Source organism: Centruroides vittatus, unplaced genomic scaffold (assembly GCF_030686945.1).
Source record: "Centruroides vittatus isolate TY-2023 unplaced genomic scaffold, ASM3068694v2 contig_19, whole genome shotgun sequence".
Classification (NCBI taxonomy): Eukaryota; Metazoa; Arthropoda; class Arachnida; order Scorpiones; family Buthidae; genus Centruroides; species Centruroides vittatus.
In genome coordinates this window covers 4069731-4096637 of record NW_027121169.1, presented here as the reverse complement: position 1 = coordinate 4096637, position 26907 = coordinate 4069731, and the positions used below count along the sequence as shown (strand labels likewise).

At 27.6% G+C, this 26907-nt stretch overlaps 1 protein-coding gene across 4 annotated transcripts in view; it reads left to right on the top strand.

Moving 5' to 3' along the window:
- The window catches only part of LOC136970159 (SCY1-like protein 2), a 136522-nt gene that overhangs the window by 96152 nt on the left and 13463 nt on the right, over positions 1 to 26907 (top strand). For 2 of the 4 annotated variants that reach the window (XM_067264568.1, XM_067264567.1), the window contains exons 2-10: positions 4683 to 4950; positions 15159 to 15319; positions 19497 to 19644; positions 20209 to 20355; positions 21724 to 21939; positions 22641 to 22757; positions 22824 to 22949; positions 23026 to 23202; positions 26732 to 26854. In XM_067264568.1, coding sequence (XP_067120669.1) covers positions 4804 to 4950; positions 15159 to 15319; positions 19497 to 19644; positions 20209 to 20355; positions 21724 to 21939; positions 22641 to 22757; positions 22824 to 22949; positions 23026 to 23202; positions 26732 to 26854 — 1362 coding nt within the window. In that variant the 5' untranslated portion in view covers positions 4683 to 4803. Of the gene's footprint in view, positions 1 to 4682; positions 4951 to 15158; positions 15320 to 19496; positions 19645 to 20208; positions 20356 to 21723; positions 21940 to 22592; positions 22758 to 22823; positions 22950 to 23025; positions 23203 to 26731; positions 26855 to 26907 lie in introns of all 4 variants that reach the window. The other 2 variants (XM_067264566.1, XM_067264565.1) reach the window with 1 other exon arrangement.

The following is a 26907-nucleotide window of genomic DNA, read 5'->3' as shown; positions in this document are numbered from 1 at the left end:
AAACAATTAATGTGTCATAATCATCGTATGATTGTTCAAAGCTTCTTTTTAATAGTGCATCATAACGCTAATTTCTCCCTAGCGGTGTAAAATGTAAATTAAACTTTCATCGTTTGGTTTTAATTATGATTCATTCAACGACGGTTACTAAGGGAAGAGAGTTCGAATTATTGCGTATTACAGCGCATTTGTTTATTTTTTATTTTTTCCTTAATTAAGTAAAGTATAAATTAAATTTTCTTCTTTTAATGATGCTTCATTCATCAAAAATTAAAATCTACATGAAACATCGAATCTAAATTAAGATTGTGTAAGAAAACTTAAAGCGGATACATTAAATTCTTAAATTTAGTGATAGAATTCGATTACGTTGAAAGAATGATCTTTACGAGAAGCATTTGTCTCAAAAAGTGTCCAAATGTGTCGAGACGATTGCCCCCAAAATGGCTATCTAAAAAAGATATACGGTTCATAAATAGCCTAGTAAAAAAAAAATCGAAAAAAATCTTTACTATGTCCAGGGATATCTTTAATTGCGTCACAAAACAAAAACCTTTTTTGTGTCTTCTTTCTCTTCTTACATTATTTAATAACGTCTAATTATTTACCAATTAAAAAATAAGGAATGTTAAAAGATTAAAACTTTAAAATTCTTTTAAGTAATTGTTCAATTTTGTTTGCACAAGTCGTTTTGTGTGTTTAAAGTCAATCGAATTGGCTAATTAAAAGAGTTTTGGAACGTTCCATGATTCTATTTAAGGGATTTGCTACACAAATAGAAAAATTCCTTTTTACCAAAAGACAAATAAAATTCGAGATATTTCTAACATTTCAATTTCCTATTTAGGTTGAATTATTTAGAGATAAGAAGCATATATATATATTATTTATTTAATACTGTAAATAAGTCATTATAATGATGTATGAGAGCGTATGGCACATGATCTATACTCCGTCAATCAAACAAGTCTAACAGAGAACTCCAGCAAATCGGAATTTCCGCTATTATTTCTCTTTTTCATCGAAGATTTAATTACAGATTTAAAATAAATACGAATTTAAATTTGTGTATAACATTATAAAACTTTATAAGGATAATAAACACTTTGCCATGTCGATAAATCGTTAGTTTGAAAGCGATTTACTGAAACTTTTTGGTAAAAAAAGAACACATTACCGATAAAATAATCGATTTTTTAAAAATATATGAATCCAAAACATCCTTTTTAGATTTAAAAAAGTATTTAAATCATTCCAAAATTTTCGTTATTTCAGACGATTTTCTTACCCGCCGCTGCCTCAAATCGAAGAAAATCGAAACAGTTTACGTAAATTACCATTATATATTAATAGAAAGATTGTATTTCTAATGATTTATAAGTATTGAGATAGTGTTAGCGGGCAGACAAACCGACACTCCGGAAATTGTATATAATTACGTACATTGCTGCAAGCAAATTTCCCTAAAAATTCTAAAATTTAGATGATTATTTTCAAATTTAAATTGATTTTTTTAAAGTTTTTACATTAAAACAAAACGGAAAAAATAGAACGAATTTCTTACTTTCTTAATGAATTTAAATAATATTGCATAACGAATTTAATTATGTAAGGAAAAAAATCATTTTTAAAGTATTTTCTATTTGAAAATCATGCATATTAATTGTGATGAAAGGAAACAAATCCAATAATCTTCATCTACATTCAAATACAGGAGCATTAAAGGATAAATCAGCATCTAATGGATATTATTAGAAGTGTGAGGATTGGATATGTCATTCTCAGATTGTTTGTCTTAACAATGTCATCATAATTATAGATTGATAATTTCTGATTGAAAGAGGAGGGTAGAGTTTAAAATATAACTTTTTTTTATACAAAATTGATGAACTTGAGAATTTTTTAAGCTTTCTCAATGGTGGTAATGTAAAAAATCACACGGGGAAAATGGGATTTTGAACAGTAAACAATATTTTAAAAAGTCTTGATTGGAGTTTGCATTGCTTTGAAAATGTCGGTTTGTTTCTCTGTATGTCTGAGATTAGTCTAATATATCCATTCAAGTGTATGAAAAATGGATGATTTTATGGATATAATTTTGTGGTTTTTTAATGATCCAATACAGAAATGTATTATAAGGAGTTTGGTATATTGGCATGGTGTAATAAGCTCTTATCTAGTGCCTAGTACTTCTAGAAACTTCATACATATATACTAGAATGTACTTGCGATACTCCTTGGTTGAGTAGGCCTACTTGCAATCCAATACTTGCTAAAATCAGAACCAGTAAAAGGTATGTCCTTTTCCCTTCTATTAAATAATAAATTTTAAAAAGCGAGGCAGTAATCTGTAGCTTTATAGCATGAGATCTAAGCTGTAGCTTGATTAGTTTACACCAGAATATGGCCCTGAATAGTATCGTTAACTTTGTACCTAAAAATTTGATACGGGTTTTACATTCTATCAACTCATACAAAACCTCAAGTTCACGCTTTTCTAGGACTTCTTTAAACAAAAATCGCTACTGTAAATTGGGGTGAAGCTGATCCGTTTTTATAACTGATTGCATGTAGAAAGAATACAACAGCCATTTTTTTTTTTAATTTTATAGAAATTTGTAAAACATTTTTAGAAGAAAAATTAATTTCATATTATATTATATTTTATTATTTCTTCATTTATTTATTGGTTTCTGACTATAACTGTTTAAATTTTGCATTATTTTGTAGAATATTGAAAGGCGGCATTATTGAAATGCTTGCAATATTCGTCGCAAAGGTTCAACATAAACGACTATTTACTTTTTTATACATTTGAAAATTATACAAGCCAGACGGCTAGAGATTTTTTTAAAAAAATATATTTTTTAAAGAAATATATAAAAAATATCAAAACATTTCGCCTTGACTGATATCTCGACAGCCGTTATCGGTATTTTTGAAACAGTTCCAACAGAAATTTGATAAATATTTTAACTGTCAAAAATTTTAATTTATTTGAATAAATTAATACATATTTAAGTAAAAAAATATAATTTTAACATTAAATAATTGAATTTTTTAATTAAAATTAAGTTGTAAAAATTATAATTTAATAAAAATTAAATGTGATAACGTAATTTTGTCGTAGCCGCTAGAGGGCCGATAGTAAATGTATATTTGCTCTCCAGTGGTCAGGTCAAAAGTATTTTTATAAACTAAAAATGATAAAAGTTAAGAAATAGATTGAACTACTCAAGTCTTTACTTTTATTTATATGCATTTTAAATGCATACATATATTTATATTTCTTTCTCTCATTTTGGACATTAACAAGGAACGTCATATATTATTTTACACTGACAAGCTCTTTCTCTATAAGTATGATCAATTCTGAATGATTATAATGTATCGTAGGGGATCGTACCAGATGACCAATGTGATAAAGACATCAAGTTGACATTCTGATTTCTAGTTGAAGTCGGCATCTCAGAAATTTTCATGAAAACATTCATGAAAATTTAGGTCCATCCTTCACTATCTGATTGTCCCTATTGAGGATCTCATTGAATTCGTGAAGGCATGAAAAAGTGCTCTGTAAAAGGGGCTACAAAATCTCCTCTCCATTGACACAAGAAAAATAAAATTTATTTGTTAAAATTTTAAAACGTTTTAAAAAATATTTATGATTGCAAATGTGGTTTATCGAACCATCGTTGTGCACGTGTTAATAAAAGGCAATTATTAATTATTCAAATGTTATTAATTTTTGAGATACCTCTCACTTCGGGTTCTTTTGGATCCACTACTGTCTTGCCGCTTTCAGGGCAAAAAGATTAAAATTAAAAAAAAAGTACGAGAATCAGTTTAAAATAATCTATATAAAATCAATATTTAAATTCAAATGGTAAGATATTTGCTTATTAATGGTCTTTCATCTTTCAACTGATACTAAGAGATATACGAAAAATTTGATTATGCTATATTGAAGTTTACTGGAAAATCTTGATATAGCGTATCACTCAGCTGGTTAAAGATGATTTATTGAGAACTGACTTGGTAATCATGCCGCATGTATGGAATAACTGCTCGTTTTTTAGTAGTAATATATTATTTTTTGAGATATTTTACATATAAACGCATTAAAATGTTGTTTTTCTTTTTGAATCGTTGTTAAGAGAGTCAGAGAGAGAGAGAGAGAGATTAAAAAAATCAAAATCGTCACATCATTAGCGAACCCTTTAATTTTCTCAATATAGATTCATCGGTATGGTCAAAAAAATACTTTGTAAAAATAAATTACTCTGGAACTTTTTGAAATTATCTGTAAAAACACCCACTCAAACAAAAACTGTTGTTACGATTCGCATTACGTTCTTATGATAAATTGTTTGCGCGCTTAGTCTTTTCTTCAACAAACACCAATGATTCACTTTGCTCTTCAAATAATAGGTCAACGTAACCCTAGGGTATAGAATGACACTCTAGGGAACAAAGAATTGTATTGAATCACACTTATCCATTAGTAACGCGAGATTTTTACAAAAATTCTTAACTTTACCAAAAGGTTACACAAAAGTGAATATTCTAAATTTAGACAAAATGAATTTAAATTTTACATTGTTAAAAAAATCCTTTTTTATTATTTTATTTCTTAAGAAGAATAATCTAGAAGAAAGAATCGATAATGTCTATTTTTACAGCAAGAAGAGAGAGAGTAGCGGCTTACTGGACACATGAAAGCCAAGGTGACTTAAGAAATGGCCGGAACCTGATCCGAAGGTAGACTGGATGGTCAAAGGTGTCAGATAACTCAGTGTCAGCATGTTTTCCAAGTTTAAGCCATCGCCACCTACCCCCTTAGAAGCCAATCCTATCACTCAGTATTACGAGATAGGAAGACAAATCGCTAGCGCCGGTCCTGAATTGGTATGGAAAGTATACGAAGCAGTCAGAAAATCGGACAAGAGGGTACATAATAATATTAAAATTTAATTTTTGAAATTTATTAAGTTAATTTTAAACCATATACATATATTGCTTGAAAATTATCTCGACAAATTTCAAAATTTTTGAAAAATCTCCCGTGGAATGAAATTTTAATTTAAAAAAAATTCGGAAAACATCATCTGGCAACACTATACTTTTAAACAAATGGCGTGACGTAATGTCTATCATTAGGTTACGTCATTAAAATTTTATGCAAACGCAAAGTTTAGTTTCAAAAATTCAAATAATAAACGTTTTATTTGAAATTGACCCACGAGTAAATTCAATTTAAATGAATAATTATTTACTTTAAAAAATTAAAGAAATAATTGAATGTTAATTAAGTTGAAATATTTAGTAAAATTTAATATAACATTTATATATTGTAATAATAACATATTTAGTAAAATTAATATTATTTAATAATAAAACATTTAAACTTATATAATTAAAAGTTAATTTTTAACTTTTTAAAATAGTATTAAAATACATTATAATTATTGCAAATTATGCAAAGCAGAATTTCCTCTACAGATGGCGCCAGAAATTAAATTTAAAAACGAATCTTGCTAATTGGCTGATTTGAAAATTTAAATTTAAAACGTATAAACTTTATTATTGTAGAGGCGATATTATTAAAAATATTTAATAAAATAATTATAAAATTAAATATAATACATCAAACACACAAAATAATATTTAGTGTTTTTTTCACACTTTTTTGCTTTTATTTTATTGGTTTTTAAGTATTTTAAATATAAATTTTACTGATTAATATGCATTTTAATTAATATAACTTTGTAAGTATTGAAAATATTTGATTTAAAATTTTAATTATAAAATGTAATTCATCGACTTATTATCTGTTTCGATATTTTAAAAATTCAATATGAATAATAGTTTCTTAATTAAAAAATAAATAAAAAACTGATTTAAAAATGTTTATTTTATTATATTATTGAGTAAATTTAAAATATTTAAATATAAAATACTAAAAATAATTTTTCATTAAGTTAGATGGAAATTTTAAAATTTATTAAATAAAATTTATAAATAATTTATATTAAAATGTCTTGAAATAAAGTTGATATTATTTATTATCTTAAAATTAAGGGGGAAGTCACGAATTTTATTACTTAAAATTGCTTTTACAGTTGGAATTAGCGACCTTCACTTATTAGTGAATGAATGCGCCAACCCACGTCTACTGAACACTGGTAATTGGTCGTGGGTTCGCGACAGACCATGTAGAGTTTTCCGGGTTTTCTCATGTAAATAACATCTATATAGGAGTCAATTTTCCCATATAAAGTCCTCTCGGGAGGCACCCCCTTGACAGATCTCCCATTTGCTGAGTTTCCTTATTTTGATCGGTCCAATTCAATCATTACAAGTTCGTATTGCTACTTGCATAACTGAAATTAGATACACGAGTCTGATTTTAAAACGTTTATGAATAATTTGCCATTTTGCGCTCTAGTTTCTCTTGAACTCGTTTTATATGTTAGAGCTAACACGACAGAAGAATTTGAAAAACGCTTTAAAATGCGCACTAATTTTGAATGCACGCGTTATTATTATTTTTCAGATAATACCGGAATTCAAAACGTATATTTAAACATAACGTTACATAAAATTTTATATATTACTTAATATATTTGCCATCTCATGGACACTAGTTTTGAAACTTATCGTATTCTCTGGACGAAAGGATCCGAATTCGAATCTCTTTCTCTTCTTCAATTGAGGAATTTGATAATTAATATTAAACGTATGAAGTAAGTTTGTCGCGGAAATAAAATCCGTAACTTCTTAAAAGAAGAGTAGAATTTTTTAATAAATATTAAAATATGAAGTCTAATTCTTTCCTTTGAAGATTATACTGAATATCAGTATAATGTGACAGATTTTTAGGCACTTTCTATTAATTTTTATGCTTTTTTATGATCAATATTTCATATGGTTCGAACATACTTGAAGCATAAAGATGAAATGTATTCGGTTGTTAAAGATGTAAGCATAACTAAAAAATTGAATTTAGCACACGTAAGATATATTAAAATATCCAAGTCATAATTATTAATAAAAATGCCAATTTACTGCTTAAAATGGTCCGATTTAAACGCGAATCTTCTTTCCTCCATTGTAACAAAAGTGCTTAAAATATATTATTAACCTAAGTAAATAATTGAATAATGCAGTAACATCAATAAATTTGAAATAATTTTTATCAAAGATTTATCTAAAATATTGAAAAGTATAATAAAAACTATTTTAACGGTCACATTTCTCATCCAAAATAATTCATAAAGTTTATACTCAAAGAAGAAATATTCAATTTATATTTTTATTATAATTATAAAATATTTATAGAATATTTTTATTATAATATATTATCAGAGAATTAAAAATAAATTTTTAATATTTAATATGAGATATTGAAAATTGAAAAAAAAAAAAACATTAATGTGAATCGTACAGTTGAGATTTCGGTATTAAAATAATTATTTATTATTATTAGAACACATATTTTATTAAAAAATCATTAATCTTTAAAATTTGTTTTTTCCTTTGCACTTGTATGCAATAAAATATTGAAGAGAACGATCAATGATGTTGTTACTATAGCAACGTTGAATGAAAGAACCTGTTGAAATGACAACCAATCATATTTTACTAGATACTGAAGAAAATCTTATACATCTTGCCACTACTGTATAATATTTGACATGTATATATACCTAGAAAGTATATGATATACTATATTTATATAGGGCAATTCAATGTTAACCAATTTCTCAGAAGAGTGACAGGTATTGTATGTTGTACGTCCACAAACAACATTAAAAATCTCTCTAGGAAAGATGCAATTCCAATTTGTTTATGGAATTGCTTTCTCTAAATGTCAGGCAATTGCTCACAGATCAAATTTATGATTATTTTTTCTTTCTCTTCTATTGATATTTTGATGTAGTTGTTCGTTTATATGTCTTCACTGTGTTTATTAACATATTGTTATGTTTTAAATGAATAAATGAAGACAGAGACTGAATTTAAACGATGGATAGCAGGTAAACTATGAATTCTATCTTCAATAAACAACTATCTATTTAAATTGTGTATTAAGTCGGAACAGAACCCACAACTTTTTTGTTAATTTTAAAGTAATAAGATATGGCTTAAATATTATTAGATATGTATATAACCTGCTTGAAATTAGCGTATATCCCATGCATATATACTGAACGTGTACTAATGAAATATGAAATAAAATCAATCTTAAATAGGATATGGTCCTTCCTAACCTAAGAGTAGGATATATAATAGAAAGTAGTTCACAAAAATGCGTTTAGCAGTTATAAATCCATCTAAAATATGTATAATTTATTCTAATTGAAATGATTAATCTATGAATAATGCTAGAAATCGAACCCTCGTCCGATATACTTACATAACATATCAATTTAAAAAATCTTTCTTTGAGTAATTAAATAGTGCTTAAAATTATTTTAAAATTATTTCTTGTTTGGACGAAGAAGAAAGATTTTTAAACTCTTCTATTTTCTCTTCTTCTTGCTTCATTTCTTGGATAGATTTGTAATTTATAAACCGCATTTTATTATATGAACCTCAAGAGATTTGTTTCGAACCAATTTCAAAAATTGCAACTAAATTTCTATAGAATTATTTAAAACTGAATGAATTTCTAGGGAGAAAAAAATGAAGTCATCTCTTTTAAAGTATTTCAATTTCCAACATTGAAATCAGTCTCATATCCTGGACAACAGAAAATAATGTACTCTGTAGCTTTTATCCAAGATGCATTCGTATATTGGAGATAGTGGGACAAACAGAAATCCAATCTTCAGTTCTCTTCTATTATAATAAACCAGTGATTGCATCTGATGACACAATGGTGTCTACTATTCATTTCTTTTCAACTGGCTCTTTATTAAATTTAACAAAGTAACAAGTAATTCCTCTTTATTTAAATTTGTTTTATTAAATTGGCGATTTAAATGTTATTTAAAACATTTAAATCGCCAATTGTTAATAAAAATTATTTTAAAATGTTGTTTGAATAAAAACTGCAATTGGTTTGGTTTATTTGGTTACGGCAACGCGACACTTAAGCGATGGCTCCCGGGGGTACTTTTATAAGACACTGGTTCCTACTTAGGTGTTACAAACGTGAAGAAAACCCTGTAAACTCCACGTGGCCAGCCCGTTCACGAACCACCACTCGGCCGCTGGTAGGAAACTGAAATTAGTTACATCAATACATATGCAGTTGAAATTGTGAAAAATTATATTAAATTTATTTTACATTCAATAAAGTAGTTATAAATGCAGTTATTTGCTAAACTGTGTCATAAAGTTTATAATGACCATAGATGATCAATTTTTCAATCAGCATTTTTCACGAATTATTTTTTGAAATATTTGAGCTGCATAAATAAAAAATATAATTTTTATTTTTTATGTAAAGTGCATAGAGCTCAGAGTTACTAAAATGTAGTTTACTGCTAAATCGGACACGTCGATGTGCCGCCTGAAACATATTTCATTGTTAACGCAATTCTCTACGCCATCTAAAAATATTTTTGCTGAAAACTCAATTCGCAACGTTCTCTTTAAAGGAAATTTTATTATTCGCAATTTCATACTAGAAATATTTTTATTGATAACTCAATAGTAACGCCATATAAAACAATAATACTCGCCGGCATTTACAAAAGAAATCGCGATAATATATAGCGCTACCTGGAAATTATAAACATAAAATTATTTTTTATTTCAAAATGTTTTATTATCTGCCAAATTTCAAATATAATTAATTTATAAACAATTAAAAATATATTCTTTTGGTAATTTGCAATTAGTATCACAAGTATATTTATCAATAACCCAATTTTTATACCATATTTAATGGCAGTTAGCGCCGTTTTTTAAAAAAATCCCGATAGTTTATAGCGCCACCTGAATTTTATTTATTTATTTTTTTTTCTGTAATTACAAAATTTTCTATTTTAAAATTATTTATCGTCTGACAAATTTAAAATTTAATTTAAATAATAATTATTTTTAAATATTTAAAGTAATATGTAAAAATTATTATCAAATATCATCTAGAAGAATAAAATTTATATTTTCATATTCACTAGAGGCACTTCCTGTTTTAGATTAGTACTTAATTTGGAGTAATAATTAACCGCAGAAGAAGAGAAAAATCAATTTATAAACGCCGAAAGATAATGCAGATGTTTGAATTATTGAAAGATTTAAAAAAAAGAAAAAAGAAAAGAAAAGAAAAAAATAAAGTGATTTCTAGTAACAAACTTCAAAGTAGAAGCGGAATGAAGAGGAAATATTCGGTTAAACGTTAATTTTAAAACCTGGTTTTTGCATTTAATACCCGCTCTTATCGCCGCTTGTTGATAGACAGGTAGTTCAGAATCAATTATCGTGGATTTACGCCATAATTAATTTTCCAGAGTGACATGCATTTCCGCAATCTGTATAACTTCCATTTACCACCTTTAATCACAATTGTAAACCTCGAGCGAAGGATGAGGTTTATTGTAGAAAAATATTATGATTTAAAATTTGTTTATTTATATTTTTTACCTCTTTTTTTAAAAAATTCGAATGATGCTTCCTTTCTATCGATTTAAGCTATTTTTGGATTGGTTTATGGCCTTTTTGAATCCATAGATGGCATTTATTTAAGCGCGGTGCTTTGATTTGTCGGTTTCTGTGAGCGGTTTTAATTAATTTTCGTTCTTAAATCAGTTCAAAGAAATAAGAATCAAGTTGTAATTGTTACAAAAAAAGTAAATTTAATTTATTACATGTCGATTTAAATTATATTTTAATTGGAATTAAGTTTCTCTATCCGGAAACCTTTACGGAGTGTTAGTAAAAAAAAGCTACTTTCTTCAGATTATTTCATTTAAATTATGAAAATAATAATAAAACCTTATAAAATTGGGTTACTGAATATACGTAATGATATTTTCTATCTGTTTAAATCAATTTTGGATTGATTCCTGGCACTTTTAAGCCTGGAAATGGCATTTATTTAGTGCGACGCGTAGTTCAATTTCTATTTTCTACGCGTGGTTTAAATCAAATAAATCGATTTAATGAAATAAAATTAAGTTTAAATTAATGTATAAAATGTATTTAATTTATTAGATGTTTATTGCTTTTATTGAAATTTTGGTCTTTTTTAATCAAAAAAGCATTTCTAAATTATATCGAATTTTGCTAAAAGTGCGTCATTTCAAATTATATTTTACTGATTAAAATGCAGTAAAGCAAAATAATTGAATTTATTATATATTAGGAAATATATTTAGTAATGTTTAATAATAGCATTTTCCATTATATTTTATTTGAAATTATCTTTTTTTTTTTTTTTTTTTTTTTTTTTTTTTTTTTTTTTTTTTTTTTTTTTTGAGTCTAGAAAGAGCAATTCATCCCCTACAGAAAATTGGAATAATTAATCATAGCTGTATCATGATGTTTCCTTTCTTAATTTGAGTGCATCAGAAACTTAAATTAAAAATTATAAAGTATATTGAAGATATACTATCACTAATTTTTATTACTTTTATTAATTTAATGCCTTTCATTAAGCAGAATAGCCTTTAAATCGCTCGGAACGGTACGAATTTAAATGTGCATTATATAAAATTGGCCATAAAATTAAATATTTTAAGATTAGGAATCTATTTTTAATGATTTTTCTCTACGCTTTTATAATTTATTTTAGTTAGAATTACTATTTTTTGAATAGGGAGAGAGCATTTTTAGAGATCGACATTAAAAAGACACAAATCACATTACATCTCTGCAGTGTTAGTTTTCTTTTTATATATCGAGTACAACGAGAAAATCTAATTTGAAGTTAAAAAATACACTAAAAATTGCACAATATTTACTCATTTTTTAACTTAGAATTATTGCTTTTTTGAGAGGATGCGGAAGAATTATTTATTTAATTCGCCACAGAAACCATCAATTAGTGTATTGATGATTTCTAATCTCATTATATTTATGTAGCTTGAGTTAGTATTTGTCATTGGTACTTGCTATTCGATTTGTGTAGAGAGGGAATTAACTGCCAGAAGGTAATTCATTAGTCATCAACGTCCTATACAATGTATTTTATCTATCATTCTCCCTTTTCCTCCATCTCTTTCCACTAATAATTTTGCGGTTTTAAGCGATAAAAACTGCATTAAAGTTAATTATAATTTTAATTTTTCGCTCTAAATGCCATCAATACAATGTTTCCATCTTATCCTTTCATCTATAAAAATAGCATCTTTCATCACACGAATGTCTTCTCCTCATTAAAAATTTACTTATTTCTGTTAAATTATACCATAAAAACCATTTAAATAATTTCATTTTAATTAAAGAATTAAAAAAGTACGTATTAACATCATTAACAAGTTGCATTTTTGTGTCCATGATTTAAAAAATTAATATCCTTTTTTGTAAGGGAGCTTCAGTAAATACTTGAATATTATTATGTTAAATTAAGCGTTAAACAGTAGAAAAAAATAGGATATTTATTCCTCCCCTACCTGTTTAAACAATTTAAATTTGTGTTTATGAAAGTGTTACAAAAAATCCTTTTCCATTTTTCTCTCGTTTTCTTCCTACAAGAACATTTTGCGTTAATACCTGTTTACGAAGTGAAGGTAGATTGTTACTATAGCAACAGAGAGAGAGTAGAAGACTACATGTTGCCAATTACAGTGAGATAAAGACTTCATCAGAGACACAAGAACATTTTGCACTGGCTTCGTTGACCCAAACAATTACTTCTAAAACTCTTAGGATAGTCGACTAGAAAAGAAGATGGGAAGGAAAAAAGAAGAAAGAAAATGTGACTTAAAGAATTAGTAAAAAATAATTTAATTCGGTGACATTTTTATTTTTAAAAATGAATTAATATCGACTCTACATCTACTGGTATTCAAGTGTCGAGATGCTAATAAGTGGGGAGTACTCGACTGATTTCTTACTCCTTAACGTGTAGTTTTGTGTTGATTATGAGATAAAATATTAATTTTGATATAAGTATAAACTTTATAATAGCTTATTTATATAAAAATAATTAATAGTTGAATTATTAAAATTGTTTTTATAAAATTATTTATTTTCATTTTGTTTGGAAAAAAATGCAACTTTTATAAACATCTTTAGAGTTTTAACCTTAAAAAACAGTGTTTTTTTAAAAATTATTAAATGATATTTTGATGTAAATTTTATGCATTAATTTCTTAAATATATTTCTGAATAAATCTGTATGTTTTTAAATTCATTTTAATTAGTTTAGTTGCGTTTTTTAAAGGAAAATTTTGCTAAGTCGAGCGCGTAGATAATCTTTCACTGTGACTTTTTTTTTACTTTTTAATGTAATTTTAATTTTAAAAAGCGTTTAATTAACTTAAAACGCCTTCGAATTAAGTAATAAATAACTATATAAGCTTTAATTTTTTTTCAAAGTCTGTAGAAGTTGACTGAACTTTATAAGTAATGTGAAGTGATACGCGAAGGTCGCGTCGCTTTGCCTCTCTCCACGCGTATCTAAAATTAATTTAAAATTAGAAATGTGTCTATTAGTATTTATACAGAAATTCCAGAAATTAACTTATTAAAGTTTTCTAAAAGAAAACGAATAAATATGAATTTAAATGCTCGCGACGCGACGTACGTGCTCTCGCCGCGCAACTAATATAATGTATTATAAATTAAATATTAACAACATAATTAATGAAAACTTAATAATCACTTTTGTTTCTATTAAAACATGCCAATGCTTAAAGTTTGATTTTATTTCAAAAATAAAACATGTAAATAGAACGTTAAAAGTTTACAAGCGACGCGACGCGAGGCTCTCCAATATGCCAATAATTTAACATTATACGAGAAATGAAGATATTTTTCGTTTCCTATTGTAATGAAATAAATTAATAATCTTTTAATTATGCGTAGGGAGCAGGTAATTTTAATGATATGTTACTTCTATACTGAAGAAAATTTTGGGTTCTTCTGAATATCTGGGGCCGAACCAAATGGCTCTGTTGGCTCTTTAGATCCAGATAGAGGAGCCGACAGTCATTTATGGATGGGGCCAACAGAGCCATTTATAGATATATACTTATGTATACTCTATCAAATTTTATTATTTATAAAATATAGTGCAATTCTGTAATGTTTTTTTTTCGATTTAATATACTGGGCCTCATAAAGTCAATGAAAGTGCTTCTCTTTACCTATGAGAGGCCTTGCATATGATGTATAGCCTGTAAGTCCAGATACTATAGATGGAGAAGGGCCTGTAGAATCACTTAGCCCACAGATTTAGACAGAAAGAACCATTTAGTTTAGGCCCAGGACAATAAAAGGTCGAAAATTTAAATTCTAAATTAAAGAAGAATAAAATAAAAATAAATTTCCACTTCTTTTGATAAGTGGAGGGAATCTGCTTTTATTTGTTTTGTTCGTTGCTTTAGGAAAGGAGTGATGCAGTGGCGAATTACCCTACGGGCGAATAGGGCAATTTCCTGAGGCCCCCAAACCAATCTTTCATAAGAGAATATCCCCCCAAAAAAATTCTCCTGAAGAAAAATGTCTGAAGTAACGGTGTACCTGGGGCTCCCTAATTCAAATTCTCCTGAGTTCCACGAAGATATAATGCGCCATTGGGATGGAGGCCTTTATATGTGACTGACAGGGGTCTCATCTCACCTCTCTGTAACTGTGTATATGTTTATAGCAGTGGTTCCCAACCTTCTTTTGACCAGGGACCACTTTGATTTCATTGTTGTTAGCAGGGACCACAAGGTTTAAGAAAAATAAACTTTAATCAAAACTTTTAATATAAGTAATCGTTAAACTCAAGACTTTTGCTTTAACAGTACCATTATAATAGAAAACATAACATTTTTAGTAAAAATTAAATTCAGTTTGTATCAATATGGAAATAATAATTTAAAATAAATAAAAGTTTTAAATCTTTCGCGGACCATATTTTAGCTCTTGCGGACCACTGGTTGGGAACCGCTGGTTTATAGCTATGTATAATTTACTGATTTAACCTCATATATCGTTACGTAAGAGATTGAGACAAAATCAATTATAATTTTATAACTTTTTATTATTTATAGGAAGCTTCTGTTTTCTTTTTCGAAAAGAGATTAGCTGATAAACTTCATAAACCAAAAAGAAAAGAAACAATAACAGAAATATTAAGATTTAGTGTAAGGCAGTTAGATCGTTTCAAACATCCCAAGATGTTAACGCTTTATCACCCAATCGAAGAATCCAGGTAAGATTTTTAATATATAATATAATATATATATATATATATATATATATATATATATATATAATTGTTTTAAATTAATTTATATAAATAATTAAAATTAATTGATATATATTACGTAAATAACGTTAAATCTTGTTTTCTTCTTGAACTTTGATATTCGTTCTGAAGAGCTGAATGTCAGAGTTAAAATCGAATTGAATTGTCTTCTTTTAATAATAATTTGATTATTTTGCTTTGTCTGTCCTTCTGTCTGGTTGTGCTATGTAAAATTTTATGAATTGAGCGATAGTGTTTGGTTAGTTGGAAGTTCAAGATTTTCGAGATTATAGTAAGCAATTTTAAGTCCAAACGATTGTTTTTGCTTTACGGGAGCTTAATTTCTTGTTTAAAGCAGAAATTATTATGTAATGATTGATTTAATTAAACTTAATTTATGATATTGTCTTTAATATTTATTTAATTTTACTTATGTTTTTAATAATATAAGCATACGAGAAGAAAATTTTAGAGATTAACCTTGAAAAACCTATATAATTTTAAAATTATTATCTCTCGATAAATGAAGCAAAGATTGCTGCATAATTGCCTTTCTACATAAGTTTCACTTCTTATTTATGAATGTCAAAGCTATTCATTCATAATTAATCAAATATATTTAAAAATAGCATTATACTTACTATTAATATATAACTTTAACTGATTTTTACAATCATTAACGATAGTTTCATATTTTTATGAGCTCATTAAATTGACTATTTGAAAAATTAACGACAGTTTTATGAGTCTAATCATAAAAATTGTTATCTTCTACAGCAATTAAGCAAATAATTTAGTTATTATTTTTATGATATAATATATATATATTATATTGGGTTCTTTATCTTTCAAGAATCTCCATCATTACGTCTTATACGTTCATCATCTTTGAAGTTTTTATCTCGTTGCATCATTTAATAATATATTCTTAATTTCGGTTGGCTAAAAACAAATTACAAAATGTCTTATAAAAGTTTAAAGTTTTGTTTAGCACCTTGTGTTTTTAGGGACCTTAGACAGGCACAGATTCGATTGTTATTCGATCTAGAGCATGGGTAGACTTAGACTTGTAGCCGTAAATTATAAAATATAACAGGCCCTTTCCCTCTACTAAATAATGAAACATGTAAAAATGTGAAGTCCTTAGTTATAGATTCATAACGCGAGGCACTATATTGCAGTTTGCTTAGCCTATGTCTCTGATCTAGAGCCTGTATTTGAAATTCGATAGTAGGATCATAGATCTTCTACTATATTAAATATCAAGTATAGGTATAGCGTAATTTATAAGAAACTGTATATATACAGCTTTTAAAAACTTAATTAAGTACAGCATAAAACTTCACCCAGAACTAAAAAATACATAACACAATTAATTCGTTTGTCTCTACGGCACTCACCTGTTCAGAAAGGTGCTACAGACTAGTAAAGAGAAAAATCGTGTCGCATTAGATGTTTGGCTAGTGCTGCCAACTTTTTATAAACTACTCTCTGCGGGCAAAATGACAGTGCAGTAAAAGGCAAATTGCCCTTAAACGTATTTATGCATCTCCAGACTACATCTGCATCTGCATACCCTAATGTAAACTGTTTTTTTTTTTTTTTTTCCTACAATTACAAAAGAAAGAGCCGTATGCAGAATTGGCAGAATTGGTCTTCGAAATCAATAAAAAGAACTGCAAGATTAGTGGGATAGTCGATGCAACATATGAGCAGTCAGCAAAGCGGAGAACTCTTCGGAAGACTTTCTGTGGGAAGCTAGCCCGTATTTAGATGTTAGACACGCCAAGGAAATCCGAAACACACGCGGGCCACTTTGTCGGTAAGGCACGAACCCGCGACCGACTTACTAGTGAATCAATGAAAAGATCAATTTCAATTAAGAAAGAATAGATAAAGAATAAAGAAATCGGTTGGTAGATGCAAACACTTTCCACAATCTACTCTGCGAAAAAGAGTACAGGGTAAAAATATGAGGGCAAGAAAAAAAAAATACAAATTAACTTTATAAAATGTTTTACTTTTTCAATACGAGGTAAGATCTAGGCTTAAAAAAGTCCAAAGATGGAAAGTAACCAACGAGATTGAAGATACAATTCATTGCAATGAGTTGTATCTTCAATCTCGTTCGAAGGAGATTTGGATTAAGTGAACAAAATGTAAGAAATTGAGTCATATGGAATGTGCTGAACTTGTTTGCCATGCCAAAACATTTGTGATCTATACAATGAGTAGAGCTTCGCCTATGTATAGTGGCATATGTCGCTTTTCCCACAAGTATTCTGGCATAATGACACATTGAGATTTCCTTTTTATCATCATTTCTTTACACAAAAGCCTAGTCAGAAAGGTATCATTCAATGTGGCATGTATTTGTTTGTGTATATAATATTAAATTTTTCTGAAACCACATTTGTTTGCATGATAACGCTTGTTTTGTTTGAGATACGTTACATATGGGCTTACTTTCCCTACATATTTATCTAGGTCTTCGCGCTTTTAGAGGCGTAGACATAAGTTTATCGGTAATCGATCTTGATGCAATACTAAAAATCCAGTATTAGCTATGTCCTGAACATTGTACAACATCAAGTGTTATGTAATATGAGCTTTTTACTTATATAAAAGAGGCATTGTGAATACACGCTTATGTAGAGTGTCGCACTTTTAGTGATCAGACATGCACAAATACGTGCTTGAGAATACTGGCTCTAGTAGACCTTCTATGATTCTAAGTATTGTATGATATGGGTTATATAGTATAACAAAGTGGCATCATAAGTTTGTATTTGTACCTGGAGCATTGCAGAATTTTAAAACCATCACAGTCAATACTGGTAGCACCATCTGTCTTTCTGCACAAGAAATATCCAATTTTTTGGCCAGATATTTAATCTAAATTGGATATAATTTGTTAACCATTATTACTTTAACTTTTATTTTTATAATTTAACGAATCTTTATCTTTTAAGGATAGTTTGAATAACAAGATTTTTAGAATTATTTCAGAAAATATAATAGTTTAATGAAGATTGCAGATCATATTACAAATAATCTTCTATTTTTCATCTTAAAATTTCTGAATTTATCCATTGTAGATTGGACGTTTCTTACAATTGATTCGTTAATTTGAATTTAAAAAAATTTTAAATCAACCAATCACGTTCGAATAATAATAAATTGACATATTTTCAATGACACGATGCATTTCAATTACTTATAAATAATTGTTTGCTTTTTTAAATATCTTATAAAATTTGTCTAGTTTTGTAGTTTTTTTTAATTGAATATTTGAATTTAAATTCCGAATTTCAACAAATTAGCACGCTTTTATATATGAAACCAATTTAATGACGTTTAGTTAAATTGCATGAGTTAATTCAATTTGTAAGTTAATTTCAATTAAAATATTCTTAATCTATTTTTTAAAGCATATTTAATTAAATTTGTTTTGAAAATGTTACTAATTTCTACGTTTTTGAACCGTTTAAAGCACAATTTTCAGCGTTTAATTATCGCAAAAATGCATGACAAATTTCTTATAAGTGTAATTTATGTCGAAAATATGATAAAATTAATAAATTTTTTTGCTAAATATTAAAAATTATTATGGCTTTTTCCTATTTATGTCGTAAAAAATTCAAAATAGTAATTATATGTAGGTGCAAGAAACAATAACTTGTACAAGAAGGTTGTAGGCTTACAGATAGACAAAATAATAAATAACAAATTGTATAAGAAACAGCTCTGTTTGTTGTACAATTTGTTGTTTCTTGTATATATATAATTCTGTTTCTTGTGCAAGTAATAAAATTGTGAACTGCTTCGTATAAAATTGAATTGATTAATCTGTACAGGTCAAGAAATCCAAAAATAAATTTAAAAACTATCTACTACATCCTAATTCATTGCTACTTACAACAAAATAATCAATTTTAAACTTAAAACAATTCTAAATTACTCTATTTATATCTTTTCTATTTAAAAAAAAATACCTTTTAAAGATTTATATTTGTTGATATAATAGAAATCTATCGAAAGAATTGTGTATACAGAGTAACAAATTGCACTTAAAACTAGTTATTACATTAAGAAGAACAAAGAGAAGTTAAATATATTTTTAGTCCTTTTCTTTTTTTAGTGAAACTCTAGCATTCGCCACGGAACCTGTATTGGGAAGTTTAGCCAACATCCTGGGATGTTTGGAAGAAAGATTACCACAGAATCTCCCATCGTCCGTTAGAGATTACACCTTCTTAGACATAGAGATTAAATATGGCCTCCTTCAGGTATACTCTTTACGTTCTTTATAAGTGCTGTCTAATGGATATCTAGTAGTCTTTTTGTTTAAAATTGACAAAAATTTATTACTGTTTAAAGCCTACTCATTAGAAACACAAAGCTTGATACGTCTTTAATCAAGATTTAAAAATTGAGAATCTCATTAATATATAAGCAGAGGGAGGAAACTTTAAAAAGTGTGTGTATAAATAGGAAAAAATTGTGTTAAAATAAAAAAAAACAAAGCCTTTTCGATGACTTAAATTCCTATTAGTGGTCGCACGATTGTTAAAAGAATAAATCCAAGAAGAAGAAGAAGAAAAAAGGCTTCTTAATTAGATTGATTAGATCGAGCGAGTCAATTGTCTTATTTATTTATTTACTTTTCCAATTTATATTTTAGATAAAACCTTAAGAAAATCAATGAATAAATACTGATCATCATTTGTTATGAGGTTTATATAACAAGAGAATAATTGTAATATTTTTTTGGTGAAATATCGATTTAAACATTATTTTCGTCGTATTCTTTTTTACATAAAAATAAATAATTTTTTTCTTACATTTTACAGTTAACTGAAGCGTTATCCTTTCTTCATTATTCCTGTAAATTAATTCATCGGAATTTATGTCCACAATCTGTGATCATCAACAGGCGAGGCACTTGGAAATTATCAGGATTAGAGTTTGCTGAAAAATGCAATGAATCGGACTTAATGGTAATTAATTTTCTTCAAATATCTTTATTCGCATTTAATAACTTGACTATGCTCTTCGCGAGATATTATTATTATTAATTTCATTAATGCTTTAAGTGGTTAATAGATAAACATATAACAGATAAAACTTTCTCGAGATTTGTCATTAATCAGATGGTTATTATATTGCAATTTGCATGATGAAGATGTTTAATGTTTATATATATATATATATATACTTAACTGCTAATGGATATGGTGAGTTTGGGAGTTGTAGAATGGACGAAATTAAAGATATATACATTTATTAACAAAGGTGGGTCTCTACAATATGTTTAAGATATAATTTTAATGACTAAAGACACGCCTACTTTTTAATTTCAATTTGAAATTAGTTGAAATTGAAATTAAGTAGGCGGATCTTTATCAATTTAAATTTCAAAAATTGGTAGTTTTCCAACATTCAGTTTTCATAAGTAATTTTAATTAAGCTTAATTACCACACAGAATTAACGTATTCATCAGTGGTTTACTTTATATGTAAATAAAATGCACTGATAATGAATATGATGAATTGGAGAGTTGTGGAATGGGCAAAATTAAATATAAATGTAATTATTAATATAGGTGGTCCTCTGCGATATTTTTAAGATGTAATTTTAATAATGCTGATTGTTGAGAATGAAAGTAGCGTGTGTTGGTGTAAGCGTGTATTTCTCGATTTAAAAATTGGTGAATTTCCAGTTATGATAGGATTTTAAGGTCGATTTATTTGATTTAATTTTGTAATTCTATGATGAAATTAAGATTTTCATCTAAATTTCATTATAGAATTAACGTATTCATTAGCAGTTTACTTGGATACACAGGAAGTAGATTGTTAATACGATAAGATTGGGAGTTGTAGACTAGGTAAAATTAAATATAAATGTATTTATTAATATAGATGGTATTCTGTGATATGTTGAAGATATAATTTTAATGATAGTCGATTGTTGAAATCAAAATTAAAATATGGGCGTGTCTTTAACGATTTAAATTGAAAAATTGGTAACTTTCTAAAATTCAGAAGCACTGAGTCTGTTTTATTATGAGATTGTGTACATTTTTACGTCAAATTGACGCCGTCGGATCAGTTTCACAACAAAAAGTTCTAAAGAATGACGTCAAATTTACGTAAAAAATGTGCATAATCCAACCAATCGAATAGACCTATCATAAATGCTTTAAAATCGAAGGCATTTTTAACCTTAATTCCCTCACAGAATTAACTTATTCATTAGCAGTTTACACTTTAATTGTAGCACCGTAAATATTAACCATTTCGAACGTTTCAATTGTTGTAAATGCTTGCTACTCTCAAGGGGTGAATTTCATCTTACGTTTCAGAGTCCCGTGCCTTGTCAGCCGTTTACTTCTAAGTTACCGAAAATGGGCCAGCCTGATATAGATTTTACAGCACCTGAGGTACAAGCGACATCGACCTGCTCACCTTTAAGTGATATGTTCTCTTTAGGACTCTTAATATGTGCCATATTTAATAATGGAAGATCGTTAATCGAAGCAAATTTAAGTTCAACAAATTATAATAAACAATTAGATATGGTGGGTAATTAATTATAATTTAATTAAATAATTAATTAATTTTTAAAAAGTGTCTGGAAAAAGAGAAATGTTTTAAATTTATATTACATTACTTATTGGAAGAAAAATTAGGAAGTTTATATAGGGCCTAATATAAATAATTAGCAAAAATTAAATTAAAACATAAAATATTTCATAAATATAGGTTGTCCTCTGCGATATATATACGATCTCAAGCTTAAAAACTTTACGATGATTGGTTTAAATGAAATTTACGTCCTGATCTCACCAATCTTGATTGAGATAGCCATGCTTTAATACAATTATCGTCCAAACAACCATACTTTCAGCCAATCGTTGTTAAGATCTCTTCTGCTTTATATTTTATATAATTCACGGAGGACATCCTATATTTATTTTAATTATTTTGCTTAATTTCTTCTCTTGCAAAACTTTTTGAGATTTGTTTAAAAGACATTTATAAAATACAGAAGGAAGATTTTTTTAATATTTAGGCTAGGGGAACAAAATTTAAATTTTTAATATAATAAGCGTATGTTATAATAATTAATTAGTTAATAGTAATATTTAGTGAATGAATGGGGATAAATTAGAGCAGGGATCGAGGGATATCCCTAGTTAGGTAGGAGTTCCTACAATTTTCTTCCTTCCAGTATTTCTGGCTATCAGGAGAAGGCCTTAGTCTGTGTGATCTTTATCAGCTAGAGCACACTTTGCATGACTTGTTGGATAGACTTCCTCATCATCTGCAAGAACCACTTCAAGGATTACTACAAATAGAGCCATGGAAGAGGCCAAATGCACAGAATTTCTCAATGGTATGCATTTATAATTTAATCCATAAATTTTCATAAAATCAGACTAAAAAATATTAAAATTTTTAGATCAAATACTTTATGGATCCAGCTGTACATGCTCTTCAATATTTAGATGTTATACAGATGAAGGATTCCACACACAAATCTCATTTTTATCATAGTTTAAAAGGTGCTCTACCAACAATTCCTAGGGTAAGTAGCGGTGAATTTTCATTAATTTAAGCAATTTATTACAAGTGTATCTTACAAAATCGTATTTTTGGAGCAGAAACTTTGGTATCAACATGTTCTTCCATCTTTGAAGGCTGAATTACAATCACCTGAAGTATTGGCAGCTGCTCTTCAGCCTTTATTATTCATGATTGAAGAAAGCACACCAGAAGAATATCAGAGCTTAATTCTTCCTGTATTTAGAAGTGTTTTCGGTATGCCAAAATCAGTACAGGTCAGTCTTATATATATATATAGAAAAATTCTACAAACTTTCAACTCAAAACAATTCATCCCTCAACTGCAATGAAAAGATCATCAATAATAATATAACTGTATTCACATGTCATATTTTTCTTGGAATATTGTTAAAGATTCCATTTATCTTCTCCATAAAAACATCATGTTGGGTCCGTAAAGTTGACAACGCCCTTAGGAACCTCCTAAATAATCGCTTTATGGTGATGGTATGATAGATAAAGGCATTCTAAAAAGGTTACACTCTCTTTTCTAAATGTCTTCCCACTACAAAGTTTATAATTTATTATTAATGTCATCCACACCTTTCACTTAATGTATACAAGTTCTTAATCAAAAACAAAAAAGGGGATTTTATTAGAAAAGGTAATTTACTTAATGCCACATATAAAAATCTGCCCTAATTTTCTTTATAAGTGCTTTATTTTATTAAATAAGTTATTAAATTCTGTAACAGTTAACTTTCAATTATTCTTGACTGAATAATCAGAAACTTAAAACAAAAAGAAACTAAATAAACAAAAAATAAATTCGAGCAACAAATTTTGGGGTTTTCTGATAATTCTGGAACACAGAATTCCAGAATATTTCTAATGATTCATTACTAAAGATAAATCTTGAATTACTGTTTCATGATCTAGGTTTGCTGTTCAGTTTAACTCAATTATATTTAAAAATATCTAAGAAAGTATTTATTTGTTGATATAAGCTATCTTGTTAGTAAAGTAGTCTCTTTGTATTGCTTTAAGTAAACATGTATTGTTGACATTAAGAATATATTTTCTTGTAGGAATTATATTTAAAAAACTTTAATTGATATATTTGAAAATCATTTTTTAAATTCCTTTTAAAAATATTCCAATGTTTCATTTTATATTGATTATTTTTAGGTGTTTTCTATTAAAACATATTTTTTTTCAATGGCAAATAACTTATTTTTCTCCAAGAAACTAAAAAACTATTTTAATTTTTGTTAAATTTTGAAGATTTTTTGTATTGTTTTTGAAGGACAGACAGCATATTTCCACCAAAATTTAAGTTTTGTAAAAATTTCTATCTTCAATCATAAAAAATAAATATTATTTTTAATTCCTTTAAAAAATTGTTTAAATAGAAACAACACATTTTCCCCAAAAAATAACTGAAAAAATTGGTGAAGTTTGTTTAGGTTTCATGGCCATATGCCCAAGACTTTCCATTACTTTTGTGTTTTTAGATAAATATGAAATTCTAATTTACAAGTAATTGATCGTGTAATTTTGTTATTTAAAGAGGATTTATTTTAATTAATATTTTACTTTAAAGCGATTAAAGGTAAACGTCTGTAAAAGTATATTTTGATGAACGATTTTAATGATGTAGAACATGTTCTAGAAAGGGAAGAGATTAACAAGAAAAACAAGCTTTTAAATATTTCTAATTTTTACTTAATTTAGAAAAGATTTTGTTAAATGGAATAAGAATTATTATTATTATTAATTAATGAAAATTAATTCCTCTTATGATATTTAATTAAGCTGATTTAATTACTCATTCTTGCCTTTAGTTTCTTTTTCTCTTGGAAAATCGGTATTGATAACTGGATGAGGAAGATTTTCTTGACGTTCTGCTTTGATTTTTGTGTTGCTTAAGATTAATTAGATTAATAATTTTCAAGTAAGTGATGTTATTAATGAATTTAATACCTTCTTTTGTAAATTATCTCTTGGAAATTAGTTTACTTAAGAGGTATCAAAGTTTTGCTTTCTCTTTTTTAATTGGATTCCGAATTTATTATGAAAATATAATGATAGGAGCTACAGTTTAAGGCTTTACTCCACGAAATTACAGCTAAAGCCTCGAGCATTAAAATTTAGTATTTAATAGAGGAGAAGGGCCTCTACTAATTACTTTATTTAATTTAAAGGCTAATCTTATGTGAAATGTGAAAATAATTTTTATTTCTTGTTCTTCTGTAACGTGGAAGAGATTAAAAGGCATACAGTAGTTACTCGTTTACTGAATAGGGATTACATTATTGGTAAACCGGTTCAATTAAAAATGCATCAGTAAATATGCAGGTAATTTGATTTTTTACCAGTAAATTCGGTAAGAATAGGTAGACATGTAATAATTTTTTGAAGCCAAACATTTGTGTATCACATATATTTATAATTTTAAGAACAATTTTAAGAACGTTTTGTGTCTAATGTTTTTGTATAAACCAGCGATGCCTAAACTTTACGATTGATGGGCAAAATTGCGTATAAGTCGTGGGTAAGCAGGCCACCCTCACCAATAGCTGAATGGATAAAACCACTGAACACTGTGGGCTAGCGCCTAACTAATGGACTGTTATCGTGGAATTTTCTGGGTTTCCTTCGTGTGTCTAACACCTAAATAGAGGCCAGTTTTCCATAGAAAGTCTCTCCTGGAGGCTCTTCTCCTAAGCAGATATGTTTTGTATTTCCTTATCCTACTAATCATACAAGCTCAAACAGGCCAGAGATATTTTGTATACTCCATATTTACGAAAAGTAAGTCTATTTTTATCATTGTCTGATGCAACTTCGTCGTATGTTGACCAAAACTTGACCAACGTTTAATCATAATTTGAAGCTTCTTACATAATGTATATGCTCTTTTGTATAGCTTGTGCCCTTTTCGTATAGTCTGCAGGTGCCACTGTTTAGTTGCCAACTTATGGTGAATCAGCAACTAAACAATCTCTAGTATGCTAATTATAATTAATTTATATATATATAATTAATTTTTAGGTAAATTTTACCGTTTCATTTTTGTGTGTTTATTTTCATAATTTTCCTATCGTCTTCAGACAATTCCTGTGATTCGTTTTATCTGGCTTTCCTCTTCAAATCGCCTGACTATTCATGACATTTCTCATCACTTGTCAGTTTTCGTCCTCTTTAATTGTGTTTATTGTCGTTTCTTCTTCTTTTGTCTTATTGTCTTTTTCTTTCTTCGTTTGTCTTTCTTGTCTTCTTCACACTGCGGTTTCTCTTCTCCTCTTTGCATTGTGGTTACATTTGTGTCTTAAACTTCACGTGGCATCTTTGTGTCTTCACACAGCTTTTCTCTTTCTATTCATTTGTCTTTTCAGCATTTTTTCTTTTACTTTTCGATGTTTTATGAATGCGTAATGATGCGAATAAGTTATTAGACTAATGATGACTATCATTATTAAATTAATATTTTTAATTCAGAAACCACCAATTTATCTTCATAATATTCAAATTTTCTTCGAAAAGAATCGTCGAATAAGATTTTATCTTCGGTACGTTAAATAATTTAAATTTATAGATAATAAAACGTGAATAAATGGAGCTATATTTTAAATTAGAATGTTCTCGACACGAAATATTTAGCAATTCACAAAAATTCTTGCAATCCCCGCGAGCCGATCTTGGCAACCAACCATTAAGAGAATAATAAAATTCTTAAAATAATTGCAACTTTTAACACTAATATAACTAAATTTTAATTAAATTATATTATTTAAATCGCAGGCAACCGTAACTTTATTAGAAAATCTCGACATTATTATGAGTAAAACACCGAAAAGTGATATAAAAGCTGAAGTATTGCCAATGCTTTATAATGCATTTGATTCGACAACGCCTCAAATTCAAGTAAGTAAAAAGTTTTGAAAATAAAATGAAATTCGTTGGAGAATTCTTTAAAA